At 47.9% G+C, this 17,199-nt stretch overlaps 1 protein-coding gene across 1 annotated transcript in view; it reads right to left on the bottom strand.

Moving 5' to 3' along the window:
- Positions 1 to 887: 887 nt before the first annotated feature.
- Positions 888 to 17,199, bottom strand: part of LOC144168032 (retinal-specific phospholipid-transporting ATPase ABCA4-like) — an 87,618-nt gene continuing 71,306 nt past the window's right edge. The window contains exons 11-12 of the mRNA XM_077697121.1: positions 10,367 to 10,589; positions 888 to 1,126 (exon numbers count right to left, since the gene is read on the bottom strand). Of these exons, the coding sequence (XP_077553247.1) occupies positions 896 to 1,126; positions 10,367 to 10,589 (454 nt within the window). The 3' untranslated portion in view covers positions 888 to 895. The remainder of the gene's footprint in view (positions 1,127 to 10,366; positions 10,590 to 17,199) is intronic.

Here is a 17,199-nt window from a genome sequence, read left to right on the forward strand (position 1 = left end):
TACTGACAGCGCAAATCATTCACTCGGGGGGGACCCAGGGAAATGCTGCGCCTACTTCGGCGTTGTCACTAGGCGCTCAAAAACAAGTCCTGGAACGTCACGTTTTGATCACGTGACCCAAGAATTTCTTTCCTCTTTCTAGCCGCTCCGCGACGCTTCCGGTCGGCGTTCATCTTTGCCGGTACTCTCGACCACTCGAAGCCGGTACTCTCGACCTGTTGCGCTTTTCGCCGCTCGCAGTAGAGTGAACTAGAATTTCTAGTTCACTATACCCGCAGACGAGCAACGCGTCGAGAGTACGCTTTGCTCGTCCGCGCTGTCGTCTGCTCGCTTTATCATTCCTGTGTATGCTTCCTTGAGCCGGACCGTCTACTGGCGTCACGCGACGTCACCGATCCGGCCGCGGAAATGTCCATCGTGTGAAAAAGATCGCTTTGGCTCCGACAAGTGGCGGCACTTTCATCAACAAGAATGATCTTAAAGCAGCTTGTAGTTAGCCACCCAAGACAATGGAGGCCTTGGGGTGACAACCAGCTAGTAATTTTATCAAAGCCTTAGAAAGCAAACGTCCCCGTAAATCTGCTGTTTTTAACGTTTTGACCACCTTCATAAAACAAATTTGATTTTTTGAATGCGAAATTTGGTTGAAAAAAAAGCTTTAGAGTTTCATTTAGCTGATCGTTTTTATTTGGGAGGTTTTTTTGGTAGAATATTGCCGTTTGACATTCAGTTTTTGCTTGCTAGTAGCAAAGTTATATACATTCTACATAGGTGTCTTCAAAATGAAAGTAGTTGTCGGAACATGCCGCCCAGTTACGACCTCACAACACAACCTAAACGTTCTAATCGCAGAAGTGTCCATTTTGCATTATTGAAAATTCGGTCGATGTCGGCTTCATATTCCAAGCGCGACAGGTGGGGAGCCAGCGTCCCTGGCGTTGGCCTTGGCTGCAGCGGTGTCTGCACTGCTGGCCTCCTTGCGCGCCACGCTGAGGAAGATTTGCTCGAGGGAGGTGTCCGTGATGAAAAAATCCTGCAGCTTGTAGCGCTTCTTTATGTTGGCCATACGCGAAAACATGTCGCTCCACAGAAGGTACACTCGGGACATGTGGAATTCGAGTTGACCCTGCGAGAAAGCCACAACGCACTGAAATACTTTCTCTTACAGCTGCACATCCACTAACATAGACTTGGATTAGGAATGAACGACGGGAAGTTGGTATGATTATATATCCATTGCTACTTTATTTTACGTCCTTTGCAATAATGGGGAACGAGAAAAGCAAAGAGAAGGAGTACACAAGACGAGCGCTTTACTTGCGGATCAAACCCGTTTTAATTCACAGGCGCTATATGTAAAAGTCACCACGTGCATTCGTGTGCCTTGGTGGCGCCGGAAACGTAACGGTAAAATAGGTACAAGCGACTCCCCGGCCTGGCGCTCGTCGCTTGTGTGGGACTACAACGCTTGGGAAGTTCACCCGGCTTGCACGGGAAATCGCCCCTATGGAATTCAAAAATGCAGGGTGTTGCGACGCTGTTACGCAACCTGACGCTTTTACGCAACTATTACGCAAATTCCAACGGTTATGACTATTTAAAAATTAAACCGCGTGATTTTCGAAGCCTCACCGTGACTCCCTGACGACTCTACACAAGACTGTATTTGGGTCCGTTATCTCGCTGCGCCGCCTGATTCTGGCAGACGCATCGACCGTTAGCGAGCTACGACGACAATGCGAGTCCATAAAGTGATCTGCACTTAAAACAAGAACATAACAAAAATTCCGTTATTAGACACCTGAAATATGATCACCAGTCCCAGGTCCTCGATACGTCTGATCCCCGTAATACTTGTGTGCTAATCTTCAGGTAGAATACTGATTTCATTGCAACATCTATTCTCGGAGTGCGCTTAATAAGCAGTCATAATAAGCAGCCAAGGATTATCTGGCGCAACGTTTGTAACATGCTGAAGGCGAGAGGATAAGTGTTGACGGAAGGTTGTGTTGGCCATGCTGCTGGATGTGCGGGGGTTTATATGCCTTTCTTTTCTGAATAACAAATCAGTTGTATGAGCGCCTTGTCCTGTCGTTCCTTCCTGCTGTGCCCAACGCGTGTGCTGCTAACCCTGTTAATATGCACCACCAAGTTGCCCACCAAGCCATCCTCGTGAGTTGTTGAGGGCACAAATCATTAGCCTCGCCGTGTGTTCTGCAATGCGAATGAGAATACACGGAGGGAAAAACGCTACGTAAAGGATTTTTGTTTTTTTATCGCTAAAACTGTCATCCGATTCTCAGCAGGCTACTTATACGCTGTTGATTAAAATGGACACAGACCCCTATTATTTTAAACAAAATTGTCATTTCCTGCATAAGTTGTCGAGTGTTAACCAAACGGGGATTCAGTAAGCCTGCTTGTTTATGGGTTTTAATGCGTCGACGTTACACAGGCGATGAGGCACGCCGTAGTGCAGGGCTACAGATTAATTTTGAAGACCTTGTGATCTTTACGTGTGGCAAAAAACGCGTTTTCGCTTTTCTGCTCCATTTGAAAAGGGGCCGCCGCGGCCAGGAATCGAACCCGCGTCCTTGGGCTCAGCAGCACAATGACTTATCCACTGAGCCACCGTGGCGGGTGAGGAATGAGAAATCGTGCATCCGAGCAACAGTGAAGACAAATAGCGAATGGCCTTTTGGCGTCCTCGTGCATACTACGTCGCTTGTACGAAACCCGCCCTGGGCCACAAAAGTGCCTGCAAATTATAGAAACACATTGCGGCAATTCAAACAAACCGACTGCTACTATCTTTGACGACCTCCTCGAATCTCTCTTTTTTTTTTTTACTTTGGGGCGACCCATTGCGTTTCCGTCGCTTCGCCAGGCGAGTGGCCCGTGTCGCTGGCCTCGCGTGGACGTAGCAAGCACATTTTATATCGGAGGCATTATACTAAGTTTCCATACCTTCTTCTATGTCCTCACATCAAAGCAGTGTTGTACGGAACGGCGTTACTAGGAACGACGTTCCTGGAACTAGTTCCTTTTTGGAGCAACGGAGGAACGCCACCGTTCCATTATGGATCGGTGGAACTGTAACGGTAACTCGTTACGTTTTTGAAGGAACGGCGTTCCTGCCGTTACATCGCTAGGATTTGGCTGTTTTTGATGCCAAGGCTCGAGTACAAAAATCCACAAAGCGCTACTGCGTTTCTCTTCCTATAAGATGGTCAGTTTGCCCGCCCTTCAGCTGTACGTGCTTCCTCGAAGGTCAAAGGCAGAAGAATAACCACGCAGCAGGCCGCAGCTTGTGCTTGCTTTCATGCTGGTTGCTTACGCGGCGTGCGACGGGTGAATAGCGTAGCCGCGAGAATGCTTTTCACCCTTCATCGTTTGTCTGGCGAGGCCAGAATGCGCGTCTGGCCGATAGAATTGTTCCCTGGCGGGGAAAGAATAGAGAGTTTTAGCAGTCCGTCCGTTCTGTCGTATGCGTTGTTACTGGGTTGACCGGGACCCGGCTGGGCACTTGGGCATTCGTCGCAGTAGGGGAATTAGTTCCGCGGGCCTGCTTTCGCCATGTCCGTTCCTCCGCACCTTTCCTACTCGCCCTTCGGCGCGCTCAGGAGGAGACCGGTCCTGGTCAACCCGGCAACAACGTAGCCACCGAAACGGACTGACTGCTAAACGGGATCCGGACGTTTCTGTGTCGGACATTTCGGTCCAGGACGTTTCGGTGTGGACATTTCTGTGCACGGACATTTTGGTGTACGACCTCTTGGCCTAGACATTTTGAGTGAGGGAATGTCCCAGGCATTCTTTGAACATTTTAGCTTTAATATTGTAATTTCGTGACTTGATATGATTTTACGTTCGAGACTTGTACTTGCGCCGCCGTTCGTGGAAATGAAAACCCTGGCGGAGCATTGCCACGGTAAACCCAATTTCTGTAGCAGATGGTAAAAATTAACGCTGTTAATTTGGATCCGTTGAACCATTTTGTTTTGTTATTTTAACATTCATGTGAAAAACCCTGATACTTTAAGTGTTACCAAAGCGCTTTCCTTTCACTTCACCCAACGGTGCAAGACGCTGCTGCTTTTGGTCTATTCCTCCCACCCTCCCCCCCAGCAAAACTTCCGCGACAAAACGACAACAGAAAAACGAGGTCGATTAGTCGCGTGTGCATTTAGTTTTAATTATTATCTCAATCAATCTCGCTTTCGTTGCATTCGGTGTCAGTTCTACTTAAAACTAACAAACCAACGATCGCACTTACGGTGGCGTTACCTAGGGGAGGGGAAAGCTGAGCCCCGCCGGCAATCATCCCCCTAATTAGAGAGAGAGGGCTGTCACTTGTGCTTCACCATTGCGTCGACTGGACTTCGGAAACTTGAAGACGACTGTTGCCGCTCTCGTTACACTAGCCTATTCATTTTTTTTTGCTCCTTATAATGGGAGGAAGCGATGTATACCTGGGGTGTCCATGATATGCGCGACTTTAGGAGTTAATTCCCAAGGGGGCGACTGAAGGCGCAGAAAGAGCGATTCCTGGAGTGGGGGCGCCGTCGATATGACCGCGACGCGCGGAAGGCCGTAGCCGGCAAACGATACTGGTCATTGTGTTCTCAGCGGCTTTTTGGGCGGCTTTTTGTGTCACATTATAGAGGTTTCGTGCGCCCATGGTGAATGTAAAGCTTTTTCTCTGTTTTAAACGTGAAGTGTGCTATGTCATTGTTCTGAATGTATCACCGAATTCTTGCAAAAGCCTCCACTAAGAGGCTAGCAGTATGTTCTAAATAAAAATTAAAAAAATCACTGCGGTTACGCTTCGGAGACCGTGAACTCCACCACGCCAGTAGGATTTTCAGGGGAAACCGAAAATAATATGGCTGAAAAAGAAATCTGGTCGAGATTCGAGCGTACAGGCGGGAGGTGGGAGGGGGGGGGGGGGGCGCTAGAACTAAGAATTAAAATGTGGTAAATGTAGGCTTGTAAACATTAAACGAAGGTTGGTTGTCCCGAACACAATGGGTAGAATTTGTATGCACAACCGGTACGCGCTTAATCAGCATTTAGGACATTAGGACCTGCGGCTGTTTTCCAAAAGGCCCATTTTTCCTCCCCGACAATATCCTAGACCAGTGTTCGCGAATTCATTTTAGCAAGGCAGCCCAACCTACGTAATACTCTTCATAAGGTTTTCTTCATTCTGGGGGGCTAGCTAATGTTTGTTACTTTTTGGATATTGAGAGTGTGCATGTAATTTATGTAATTTGAGGGTGTGTAATTAAAAAAAAATACAAAAGAGGCGGTAGACCATCGTAAACACGGGTAATTGTCTTAGCTAAAAAAGAGAGAATATAAATTAACAACCTGTCATTAATGAAAAAAAAAACGTGTGCTAAAGAATTCAATCGGCTGCATAAGAGGTGTCCCCAGGAAGATGTATTAAACAAAAATATATAAATGTAGAATTTCTAAAAGTACCTGGCAACGATCGAACATGGCATCAATCAAAAAAATAAATTCACTGCTCCAGATTGTTGTCCATAACCCACGTTAAGCGGAAATAAAAATATAACGGCTGTCGCAAACAGGCAAGCACCGGATAATTTGGTCGCCGAAATGTCCGTACACCGAAATGTGCGTGCACCAAAACGCCCGTACACCGACATTTCCGCACCGAAATATCCTGCACCGAAATGTCCTGGAGCCGTCTGGAGTTACCGGTGCTCCCTGAAAAAATTCGCCTAGGAGCGTTTCTTTTGATTATCTTTATCTCCAGATAATCTGCTGCCGGTGGTGTTAATATTCGTATAATATACGTTGTTCGATGTGAGTTTTAAATGTCTCACTTAATTTCGACCCAGGATTATCCGACACTATATTTTAATTTAAAAACATAATTGTAACGTTAATGTAACGACACGTTCCAATTTTCGAAGTGGAACTGGAACGCGTTCCTTTCGTAATAAAGGAACTTGTAACGGGAACTCGTTTCAAAATTGGCAAGGAACGAGGAACGAGCTTTCGTTCCTATTTTGGAGGAACGTGTACAACACTGCATCAAAGCACACGCGGCCCCACGTGTCTTTGAAGCGCGAGGCGTTCGATAGCACGCACTTCAACTCGCAGTTGAGAACGGGAACAAACATAGGCTTAACGCGTAAGAGACGATCGAAGTCATTCGAAAGCGTAAGGCAACCAAATCGTGGCAGGCAGCAAGGGGACGAACTCCGTCAAGAACACGGGGTGGAAGCGAGGGCGTTTCAGTCGCCAAACTGGACATTACAGCTTTCGAATCCCGAACCTTTAAGAAGTGCTCAGGCGCCCTTGGACTGTCGTCGGACCGCGGGTGAGTTCGCATGGCACTACCTTTAAGGTCGCAGTGGATGATTTCAACATGGATGTATCGCAGCGGTAAAGGAATGGGCTTACGCGTTTCGCGTTTCCGGGGCATTTCGATAGCGCTTCCGCACCGACTCTTATGAGCCAACTACCCAGCGGCGTAGAGGCATCGATTGGACTTTATCCGAGAATGTGTCCGCGGTTGGAAGTCTGCCTATACATGAATTATAGCGACAAAACAAAGGCATTTTCAGAATAGAAAGTAAGGGGCTATTTTTTCCAGCTCAGATGATAATCCGCAATCGCAGAAGAGAACGTCATTGAATTAGCAAAGTTCCCTCCGAGTGCACGAAATATTTTTGAATACGATTGCCTCGCTCAACACACTTCTGCCGAAAATTGTTGCGCGAGTCTATTTTCACCTTCGGAAACATTGGAGAACCAGTAGAATATGCCGGCAGCTGGCCCGCCGGGAAGCAGGCGTGTCTGAGCAGGTATACAGTAAAATTGGCAAGCTCATGCGTCGTTCCCGCGCGGGCACTCTCTTGAAGGCACGCTTGCGGTCGTACACTGGTAAGCAGGCACGCATCTAAGAAGGAACAGTTATGCGAGCACGCTGGTAGGCGTGCATCATTCTTCTTGCATTCATCATGCATTCTTGGCCCGGCCGGGGAAACGTCCACCCTCGTATTTAAGGCTACCATCGGCGTTGTGATCATCGACAGTGCAACATCTCACTTTTTCATTTTTAATGATATGCGTCCTCACTGCTCCTAAAGTTTTTTTTTTATCGTTTTATCCTCCGTCAGCAGTTTTGGGCGTGTGGTGCAACAATGAGCTATGCCCTTACAACCTGTACTTGTGTTCTGTCCTGTGTCCTTGTTCTCTGACCTTCTGTTCTTTTTGTGGTCGTCTCAATTCGCGCAGTGTTTTTTACGTTAAAGCTGCACCAACTTCCGCACCAACAAGTCCTTATAAACTCCCAACCAGATTTTGCTACTCCCACTTCGTACTGTAAATGCTGAAATTTTTTTTCGGGTGAGACATGGAATCAGTCACTGTAGCATAGCAGCTTTCAAGTCACTGGGGAGCTCGAGACACGTGCTTGTGCTCAGAACCCTGCCTACTGAGGAGGAGAACGCTCCTCTAAAGATTATTTTCACAGCACTATGGAAAGCCCTTGACTACCATGAAAGCGGAAGCGCAGTTGCTTTCTCCGCACATTAAAGACAAGTTTATTTGTAGAATATATTTCAAAACCAAATATTGTAAAACAATAAGGATTCTTTAAAAATGAGTGGTCGGTGCAGCGGAATTATTAGTCAATACCTAATATCGAACGCGCCGTACATTGTCGCTACGAACCGTTTGATTTGAGTAGCCCAAGCTGAACGATGGTGCAATTTTCAATGAAACTTTCCCCAGTTAGCTGTCTTGATTGATTGATTGATTATAGGGTTTAAAGGGACACTGAAGTGATATGTAAACATTGCGGGATTACTAGCGCAAATTGTAGTCCGGAGTCCCCAGGCCATGTTTCGACCGCTCTAGGCGCGTTTACGCGATTTTATTTATTAGAAAAACTAATTCGAAAACGCTGTCCTCCTGTCTTTACACTCGCCCATTTTGTGTGGCGTTTTCGTGTGACGTCAGGAGGGGATGAGCTGGCAATTGGCTGCGCCACGGCTGCGCTACTGCACGGCTCCCCGGCCGACAGAGTCAGTCGGCCCAGCGTTTCGTCCGCCGGCCGCCGGCGGGTCGTCGCAATCAAGGAGGTTAAAAAAAATTGCTTGGTCGCAATTCGTTCGCTTAGCTGAAACGAAGCCAGGACACATTTGTGAATGGAAGAATGTGCCTTTCTTTACTTGGCTAGTTTGTACACTGTATCTAGCTCCAAGTCAAGGTCGCTTCACACAATTGCTGCAGAAGCGAACATGCGACGCTTCGCTGACTGGTACGCCAGTAGGAAAATATAAGGCCTCTTGAAGGCGGGAGAAGAGTCAGCGAAGTCAATATAGGTACTAAGTAAATAAAATCAACTGATATTTTTACCGTACAGCGTAAAACTAGGGCGCGGGAAGCACTTTTTTGCGCTGGGCGAACAAGCACAGCGGTCAGCAGCACGACTACGTATCTGCGAACGCTTTTCCGTCTACGAAATGCAATTGCTAGACGTGAGCTACTGTGGAAACTCGGGCGACGCTTACTGCACGATTGCAGTACAACAAATAGTCACCTAAGCGGCTTGAAATGCCAAAACTAAATAAAAGTGTAAACCGGTTGTGCAATATATACCCTATGTTAGCAAGGCATTCTCGTCCCGCTCCGTGGCCTAGCGGTCTGGGGCGCTCGGAATTCACCGCAAATAGTTTGCGAGTCACGAGTTCGAATCCCCGCGGGTACGTGCTTTGTTTTTTTGTAACTTTTTTGTTTTCCGCCGATGTTTTCTATATTGAGTTCACCTTTTTTGGGGCCGCAACGTTCATGGCTACACGAACTAGTTCACAAAACGCGCGCAGGCTGGCACTGGCGCGCTAGCGAGTTCTCGTTGGCGTGCTGTTGCCATAAGCACCGACTGCTTGCAGGCAGTGGGCACAGGCCAGAATGAACAGACCCTTGGCCTGGTGCGAACACGCTTTTTACGATACAGGCATGAGGGAGGCAAGCTCCAAATATGGGGGAAAAGCGCATGACATTTGGGCGTCTGCGGGTACGCGGAGGGCGTTCATGCACTGCGTAGGTCTCGGCTAGTGAATGCTACGACTACAAGCCGTCCTGGGAGGCTTATCTTGTGCATTTTACAGCCGATAAGATGGCAGAAGCGCGGTACGATGATTACTGAGATATTGAGAATGCCCATCCAACAAAGCCATTGGTTATGTTTTACAGAACCGAAACCGAAACTTGTGTGATTGCTAACCTTGGGCATCGTCCAATCACGGCGCCCCTCCTCTCAACGTCACAGCCTTAGTTGGTGCGGCCGCCGCAAACCGCGCATGGTAGTTTTTCTTCTTTCGCGCTTTGTAAAATAATTACCGATTTGTCAACCGGATAAACGATGAAAAGTGTGCTAATTTGAGCCAGTCTACGCAGTGCAAGCAAAAACGGGAGCTTGACAAATTCACTTCAGTGTCCCTTTAACGCGCCCACGCAATGCAGGCGATGAAGCGCGCTGTAGTGGAGGGCTCTAGGTAATTTTGACCACCTGGGGATCTTTAACGTACGCCGAAACTTCGTACACACGGGCGTTTTAGCTTTTCGCCTCCATCAGAAAAGCGGCTGCCGCGGCCGGGAATCGAACCCGCGTCCTCGTGCTCAGCCTTAACCTCAGCCTTAGCCTTAGCCACGCCTTAGCCACTGAGCCACAACGGCGGGTAAGCTGTCCTGAACCGAAATGTGTAGCTGGTAAACAGCGACTACTTTACTTCTGTCGTGCTGGATTCTCACTCACGCACCGACCACAGGTTCTGTCACTTGCACGGGTTTAACCGTGCCACAAGTGCATGCATGGGAGCATTCATAAAGCTTGTGCACCGAGGCCCGGCTTTTATAAAACTGAGCAACTTACGAATTGCGTACTTTGTGCAAATGCTTCGTTTGTATAAAAACGAACCATAATAAAATAAGTAAGGAAAATTACGTCATTTCTTATTTTTTACAAATCACCAGCTGCTACGGAACCACACAGAAGACACACTTTGTCGGGCCATAGCACAATTTTTGCTGCAACCGCAATTTTAAACCTCCTGGACCAGAAGGACAGTTGCAACAGATAAACTCATTGTTGTCGTGCCAGTTTTACAACAAAAACGACCACGGTGCAAAAAAAAAAAAATCCAGAGTTAAATTTCACAAATAAAACCACAGCAAAACGTTCTGTCAACAATTATCCGCCGCCGGTCTTCCTTCCTTTAATAAAATTTCTGCAACCTTTGTGGCCTTGCGTTGCAGACAACTCTGTAATTACTTCCACCACGCACTAACTACGTCATTGCTAGTGTAAAAAAAGCGGTACTACCTCGTAGATTTGCATGAGCTCTGCCCTGCGGAAGGCTCTCACAATCGCCTCGGCCACATCACGCAGATAGTCGTCGTCTTGCTTGCGATAAGGGTACGTCTTCACGATGATGGTGTAGCCCTTTCCGAACTTCTCCTTCAGGTTAGCCAGCGAGCCGATGCACTGGAGTTGGCCGTCAGACAGGATGGCGATGCGGTTGCACAGGAACTCCACATCGGCCATGCTGCACGAGCACCGAGGCTTTAGGATAGTGCGTTTGGGGCCGTCTGACGGCACAGACTGCTGCTCAACTACAGGAGAAAGCTCCGCTCCAGCGGTGCAACCGCTAATGAAATGGCTCTGCATATTGTTGGAACCCATTAAGGATCAATAGGGGATTTACTGTGCCACTGATATTTACTTGTGAGGATTTGAACGACTTGAATTTTAAATTTTAACTAAGGCAGGAAGTTGGGCGAGTTGGTTACTAAGGAAATCATCGTACTAGCGAACACTAAACAGAGACAAAGGTAAAAGAGGCGACGAAACACAGGCTAGCGTGTGTTTCGCCTCTTTTACCTTTGCCTCTGTTTAGTGTTCGCTAGTGCGATGATTTCTTTAAATTTTAGTATGTATGCTAATCACCGCTGGTTCTTTTCGAGCCAAAGCTTTACTACACTGCATACCGTGTTTGCACGATTGTAGCGCGCCCCTGATTGTAACGCACGGGTAAGTGTACTGATGGAAACTAAAAAAAAAAATTTGACGCCGATCCTACCGCGCCCATGTAAAAGAAATGACATCACTATATCTGGCAAGACATTTTTTGACGCACGAACTGTACGAGCGCAAATTCCTCGTTTTCACAAACTTGCTTATCCAGCTCCTGCTGGCGTTAAAACCAGAGCGGGGAACATTGAAAGCTGATGTAGGGTTTGAGCTCGATTGTAACGAGCACGTAAATTTTAAGGGTAATCTAAGTGAAAAAAGGTGCGAGTTAGAATTGGGCAAACACGGTACTTCAAGGGGCTTCATCGTACTTCATCGTGCCGGGTACTTCAGCGCGTAGCAAGTGACCGTAAGCCGAAGGCGCGAAAGATGCGCCTTTCGTATTGTTTCGCTCCCTAGGAGCCTCAACGCTGAAGTACCACGTGACTGGGCGAGGGTTTAGCGGCTGCTGCGCAGGCATTTGACTGTTCAGCACCAGCAGAGCCGTGTGTGAGTGGGTGTCAGCGCAGTGGAACGGCGTGACTAGGCGAGGGGTTTAACCATAGGGAGGCGAAGCTAAAGTTTGCCGGGCGAGGGCAGCGCTGCACTCTCCCCTCCGCGGAAGTACGCGGTGGCTGCCGCTGCTTCGGCACGTGCTTTTTTCGCTGCGCGCGTACTGCATTTTTCGCGCTAGGAAGAGGGCTGGGTAAAATTTTCTTTTGACTTATGAAACCATACACGTCAGCACGTGTCCAGCAAGTTCGGTTTAAACGTAGAGTAGTTACTGAGTTCATTTTTGTCGACGTTTGTCTTGCCGTCTGCTACAGACCCGCCGCTCGACCGGCAGACTGCCCCGACGATTTTAAGGGGGGAAACGCGTTGTTCGGCAGTCGCCGGCTGCTGTCCTTTTGTCTGCAAGGCGACAGCTGTTAAGCTTGTCACGGAGTACTTTTCTCTTCGCGTACTCCCTTCGCGTGCTCGCGCTTCGGACATCCGGATTTTCTGGACTGCAGCAACACTGAGGCTAGCGAAAATGTAGGATAAACATGATTGATTATGCTAATAGGTTATTTCTTACTCTTGAAACGATCAGCTGCAACTTATAAAAAACGCATTAGAAAGGCACACGCTAATTAAGGGGTGCGCTGACAGCGCCGCATTTCCATTTTACTTGTCCTTGAAGGAATTTTTGTTCGAAATGTTTGTCACCCGCTTGGAGTACAAGTATGGGTTAGAGTGGCACTTCGAGGAAACAACAGAACAGCTTGTGGCGTATAACTTTTAATTACTATTAATATACAGAATTTGGTGTATACCTCTTTTAATTACCAGTATTTGTAAATGTGGGAAAAAAAATGAACAACGCAGCAATCCCGTGCAGAACACAAGTCACCATGACAAGACGGACCAGAGCTACTACGGCTAGGTGAATCGCTAGAAACTATTTTTTTTCACCTATGCAAAATGTCAACCTATTGTGTTATATATGAACGATATCGAACGGCACCAGCTAAACAACTACCAAGTTCATTGCATGCATGCAATAAAAATTGTAGAGAGGAGGACTCGTTAGAGGGGAGGACTCGCATTTTCAAAGCCGGGTAATGTAAACTGAAAGCACACAGATACAAACAAAAAAGAAAGGGCCCATCTCCCCGCGAGGAGGACTCGAGTAAATGCGTCGCATAGGGGGTGGGTGTATTGCGTTAACGTTTACTGTTTGGGGAGTTGGTGGTAGTGAATGCGTTGTATCAGCAGCTTCTTGACGTAGTTTGAATGAGTCAAGGATATAAGGCGCGTTCGTAGCCTTCCATTCTGTGTCGGCTTTGTGGCGCAGTGGGTAGAGCACCATGTACCTTGCGTTCTGCCCGCAGGGTCGTGGGATCGAAACCAGGTGCCGGTAAGTATTATTTTTTTATATAGTGTAGGGGGAGGGGTGCGGACCTGTTGTTGAGAGCGAGGAGGGTAGCGTGATGCGGGAGAGGAGGAGTGGGGGAGAGGGCGCACCTGGAACGGCTGTTGCGGACGCCGAAGCACGCCAACGCCGACAACGCCGGGTGACATCGTGAGTTAAAGAAATGCTCTGCATTTAAAATTGACAGCGAGAGCGAACGCCGAGAACCGCCCCATCACGGCACGACCGCGGCACGACCACGTCACGACTACGTCACGATCACGTCACAACTGTTGTTGCTCCCGCGCCAAACTACGACGCATGCGCGCCCCACCTGTTGCTGAACGCGATCCGAGCACGCAGAGAACACGCGAGGAGCAGCGGAGAGCAGGCGAGGAAGAGTGGGGGAGAGGGCGCACCTGGAAAGGCTGTTGCGGACGCCGAGGCACGCCAACGCCGGGTGACATCGTGAGTTAAAGAAATGCTATGCTTTTAGAATGTGCCAGCCTATTTCACCTTTCGAACCACCGTGATCCATGCTTACCGTCTATCTTTTTGGTGCGCTTTCGCGGGGAATATGCAGAATTTAACGAATGGATCCTCGTCTTCCGCCTTGTTACTGTCGTGGCAGCTGACCATGCAACAATATGGGGGGTTTGCTTCGCCTTCAGTTTCATCTTTTCGTTTCGGGCTAGTGAGGAGTGTTACCGCCGCCCTTTGTACTACGTGCTGGCTTAAGTGGCTCGCGCAGCCGGCGGTCGCTTTGTTCGCATTCGTGAGTAGGAGGCTGGATGCCTCAGGCCGTGCGGGAGACAGCGGGAGCTGCGCGTGCACTTGCCAGACGCGGAGGAGCGGGCGGGGGGGCGTCTGCTTAGGGCGCTGAAAAGCCGTTCACCAGACGCAGTCGTTTCGCGATGACTGAGGTGGTTAGACCAGCCAAGGGTCGCCCACAAGAGCACTCTTTATATCCCGTGAAACCGCCGGGGCGCTCGGCCGTTCGACTGGCGCGTAGCAGACGACAAGACAAGCACCGGCAAAAATGGACCTAGTAGCTACACTACGTGTAAACCGAACTTGCTGGACACCTGCTAATGGGTATGCTTTCATAAGTCGAAAGAAAATTTTACCTAGACCTCACCGTAGCGCGATAAATGCAGCATGCGTGCAGCGAAAAAAGCACGTGCCGAAGCAATGGCAGCCACCGCGTACTCCCGCGGAGCCAGGCGGAGGGGAGAGTGCAGCGCCACCCGGCGATCGTTCCGGAGCCTATAGAGTTTCTTTGTAAGCATACCAGAGAGGAAACTGCACCTGGGAATCCACGTCGTGGTGGGGAGTTCTGGGAAGACCACCGCTTCTGGCTTGGGCTTGGCATGACAGTTGAATTCTTCAGTGGTTTTTTGGATTTGCTTTCGTTACTATGCATTAATACGTTAAAGAGCTACAAGATAGCTGAAATTCTCCCTGTTCTGTGGTAGCCGTGGGCCGTGGCAACTGCGTGCTCGGTGAAAGAGCAGGAAGTGCGTGGTCGCACCTATAGTGGTCGTGCCGGGGTCGAAGGAACGTATGAATGAAGGCCCTATTCTCGACTGCACAAATTCACAGTGAATTCCTCATGATTTCGCGTAAGCACAGCGTAAGCAATCAGTGACGTGTTGCACGTATAGCTATGACGACATGCAGTGTAATTTGACGCTTCACTCAAAAAAAGATTACAACCATGGTATCAAATATTGGGCATAAAAGATATAAAAACACTTGGCATTGTTATAAAAATTAAGACGGTAGCGGAGGCTGGAAAGGGAAACACATTTATGCAGGTCAAAATTGGCGTCCACACCGCAAGGCGATCGAGTAACGTTGATCCAAAAGTGAGCGAAAGGGGGATGTTGAGCTAAAGAACATAAAAAAATCTTTTTACCGTATCTATTTATTTCTTTAAATCACTTTTAGCAACATAGTTTACCTCGCTGCTTCCATGCAAGCATTGTTGCGTTATCACCTCCCCGCGCCACCGCCACCAGCACGCTATCTTCTGCTGCTATGTTACAAGTTTATGGCGTGATCACAGAAAAACACGGCCGCGACCATCGCTTGCATGACGCGTAAAGGCAGCGAAGCGCTACGCCTGATAGCTACGGCGCGCACCAATGTCACCAATTTCTCATTCACTCATTCGTCAAGCTTGACTTCAATCCGCGCAGTAATGATTAAAACAGTCACTTTTCTTTGTTATTTTCCTTATGAGTTCGAACGTGTGACCCAGCATCTTACTAGAAGGAGTGTGGACGAATGCCATGCATTGGGTTCTGTTTGTCATGGAGAGGCTTGTATTGCCCTCTCATGCTGCTGTTACGCCAAACAAATTTTTTTAATTTTATTAACAAACATAAAATCAAAATACGGCACGTTATTTGCATGCTCCGTGATCGCTGACTTGGAAACAGTCAAAACTATTATTTCTTTCGGTAGAAAACAGCTTTAAATCGCGCGTCATGCGAAACTGCGCCTACAGCAAATTCACGGGGTTTTCACGGCGCCGAAGGTCGGTGAAATATTTTGCTTTATTTCACGGCGCCAGTAGCCGCCATTTTCAAGCTGTTACGTAACATTACGTCCATTTTACGCAGACTGAAGTTGCCAGTGTGTGACGTAATCGTTTCCGCCAGTTGCGTAAATTTCGCCACGCCTTCTCAGTCAATCACAGAGTGCGTGTCATAGAAGGCGTATTGTTGTTGAATAGCAAAGACAGGTGTACGTTATCATGTCCGCTGAATTTAGTCTGGTTTTTCATTGCCGGCCAAGAAATATACGCCTTAAGTAAAGAGAAATAAGGCAAACTTTAGAACTGGTGCCAGGAAACGTCTTGAAACGTCAAAACGACGAAATCACACACAACCGGAAGGACGTGGCCAAAATTGAAAGCCAATCAGAAAAGACTTCCGGAAAATTCACAGTTCACCGGGAATTTGTGCAGTCGAGAATAGTGCCCTGAGCGAGTAATATGCCGCCGCGAAAGTTGTAGCTGACAAAAACAAAGAAACCAAATGTATTTAGACGAAGACCAGATACGACAGATACGGGTGCCTGCGGCCGTCCATGTCTTCTATCACGACTGCTTAACGCCACGTTTTCCTTTTTGTTCAAGTATGAACCAACTCGTGCAGCAACAAATTTTCTTAAGCTGTAGCTGGCGGTCGGTGCAACGTGGTTCACCACGAAGCGACGTTTTCATAGGCACGCTCAAAAACATTTCCACGGTTTTCTAACAACTTAAGTTTATTATTTGAAGTAATGGTAAAATTAATGAAATGAGAGTCTATAACGAGTTTCTCCCAAAATATTTACATTGTTGTTAACTACAACCTGCAGAATAGTAGGCACAACCGTTCCTGCAAAAATGCGGTTCACTTCCTTTTTTGTTAGCTTTCAAACAGCCTGTTTTATTTTTCGCTTATATAATAACACACCATTCTTTGTGTTTTTGTGGCACTGTGTTCGAATATACGGCCACTAAAACGTTTCAATCTAAGCCAATGATAAAACTAAGGCGGGCGCATGCTATAATGGCGGCCCATGATGACACAGACGGCCTTAATGCGAGCCGCATTGACGCTAGCGCCAGATTCCTCTCTAGTGTATGTAGTAAGAAACTCTGGGTTTAACGGTTGCTTCACCGGTACTTGGTTCCTCGTCTCGCCATCGATGTCGCGCCCGCCGAATTCAATCATCCATACACGTACCTAGACGGCAGCCTGCATGCAAAACCTGAAGCAAATTCAACCTAACACGAAACACTGCGTGCTAACTAGGTTTAAAGGTGCTTTGAACTAAGACATATTTTTGTTTTTTTTCTATTCCGTGAGTTCAACCGAATACACATTCTCTACATCAGTTTCTTTGTCAGGTTAGTATAGCGTGAGTAAATGAACAAAGAAGGAAGAACAACTGCCGGTCAAATCGTTCATTTTCGACAGCTTTATTGCGATGTCCTAATTTCTACATAAAATAAGGCAGCTGCTTGGGTACCGCTTTTCGGTTATCAAGAACGCATACGCGTAACCAACGTGATTGTAAAATGAGAGCTTATAGGGGAATAGACGTGTACGCGCAGCCTTTCTCAATAATTTGTCGGCGCAATGGCGACCGTGGACGGAGCAGGCGAGGGGCTGAGCAGGGGCGCTGCGGTTGCCACTGTCTGCTGGTTGCGGTGCTAAAGCGAGCGAGGGGAACTGTTGCTCATGTTTTCGTTGTG

Source organism: Haemaphysalis longicornis, unplaced genomic scaffold (genome assembly GCF_048455015.1).
Source record: "Haemaphysalis longicornis isolate Haplotype H1 unplaced genomic scaffold, Haemaphysalis longicornis Haplotype H1 scaffold_2, whole genome shotgun sequence".
Lineage (NCBI taxonomy): Eukaryota > Metazoa > Arthropoda > Arachnida > Ixodida > Ixodidae > Haemaphysalis > Haemaphysalis longicornis.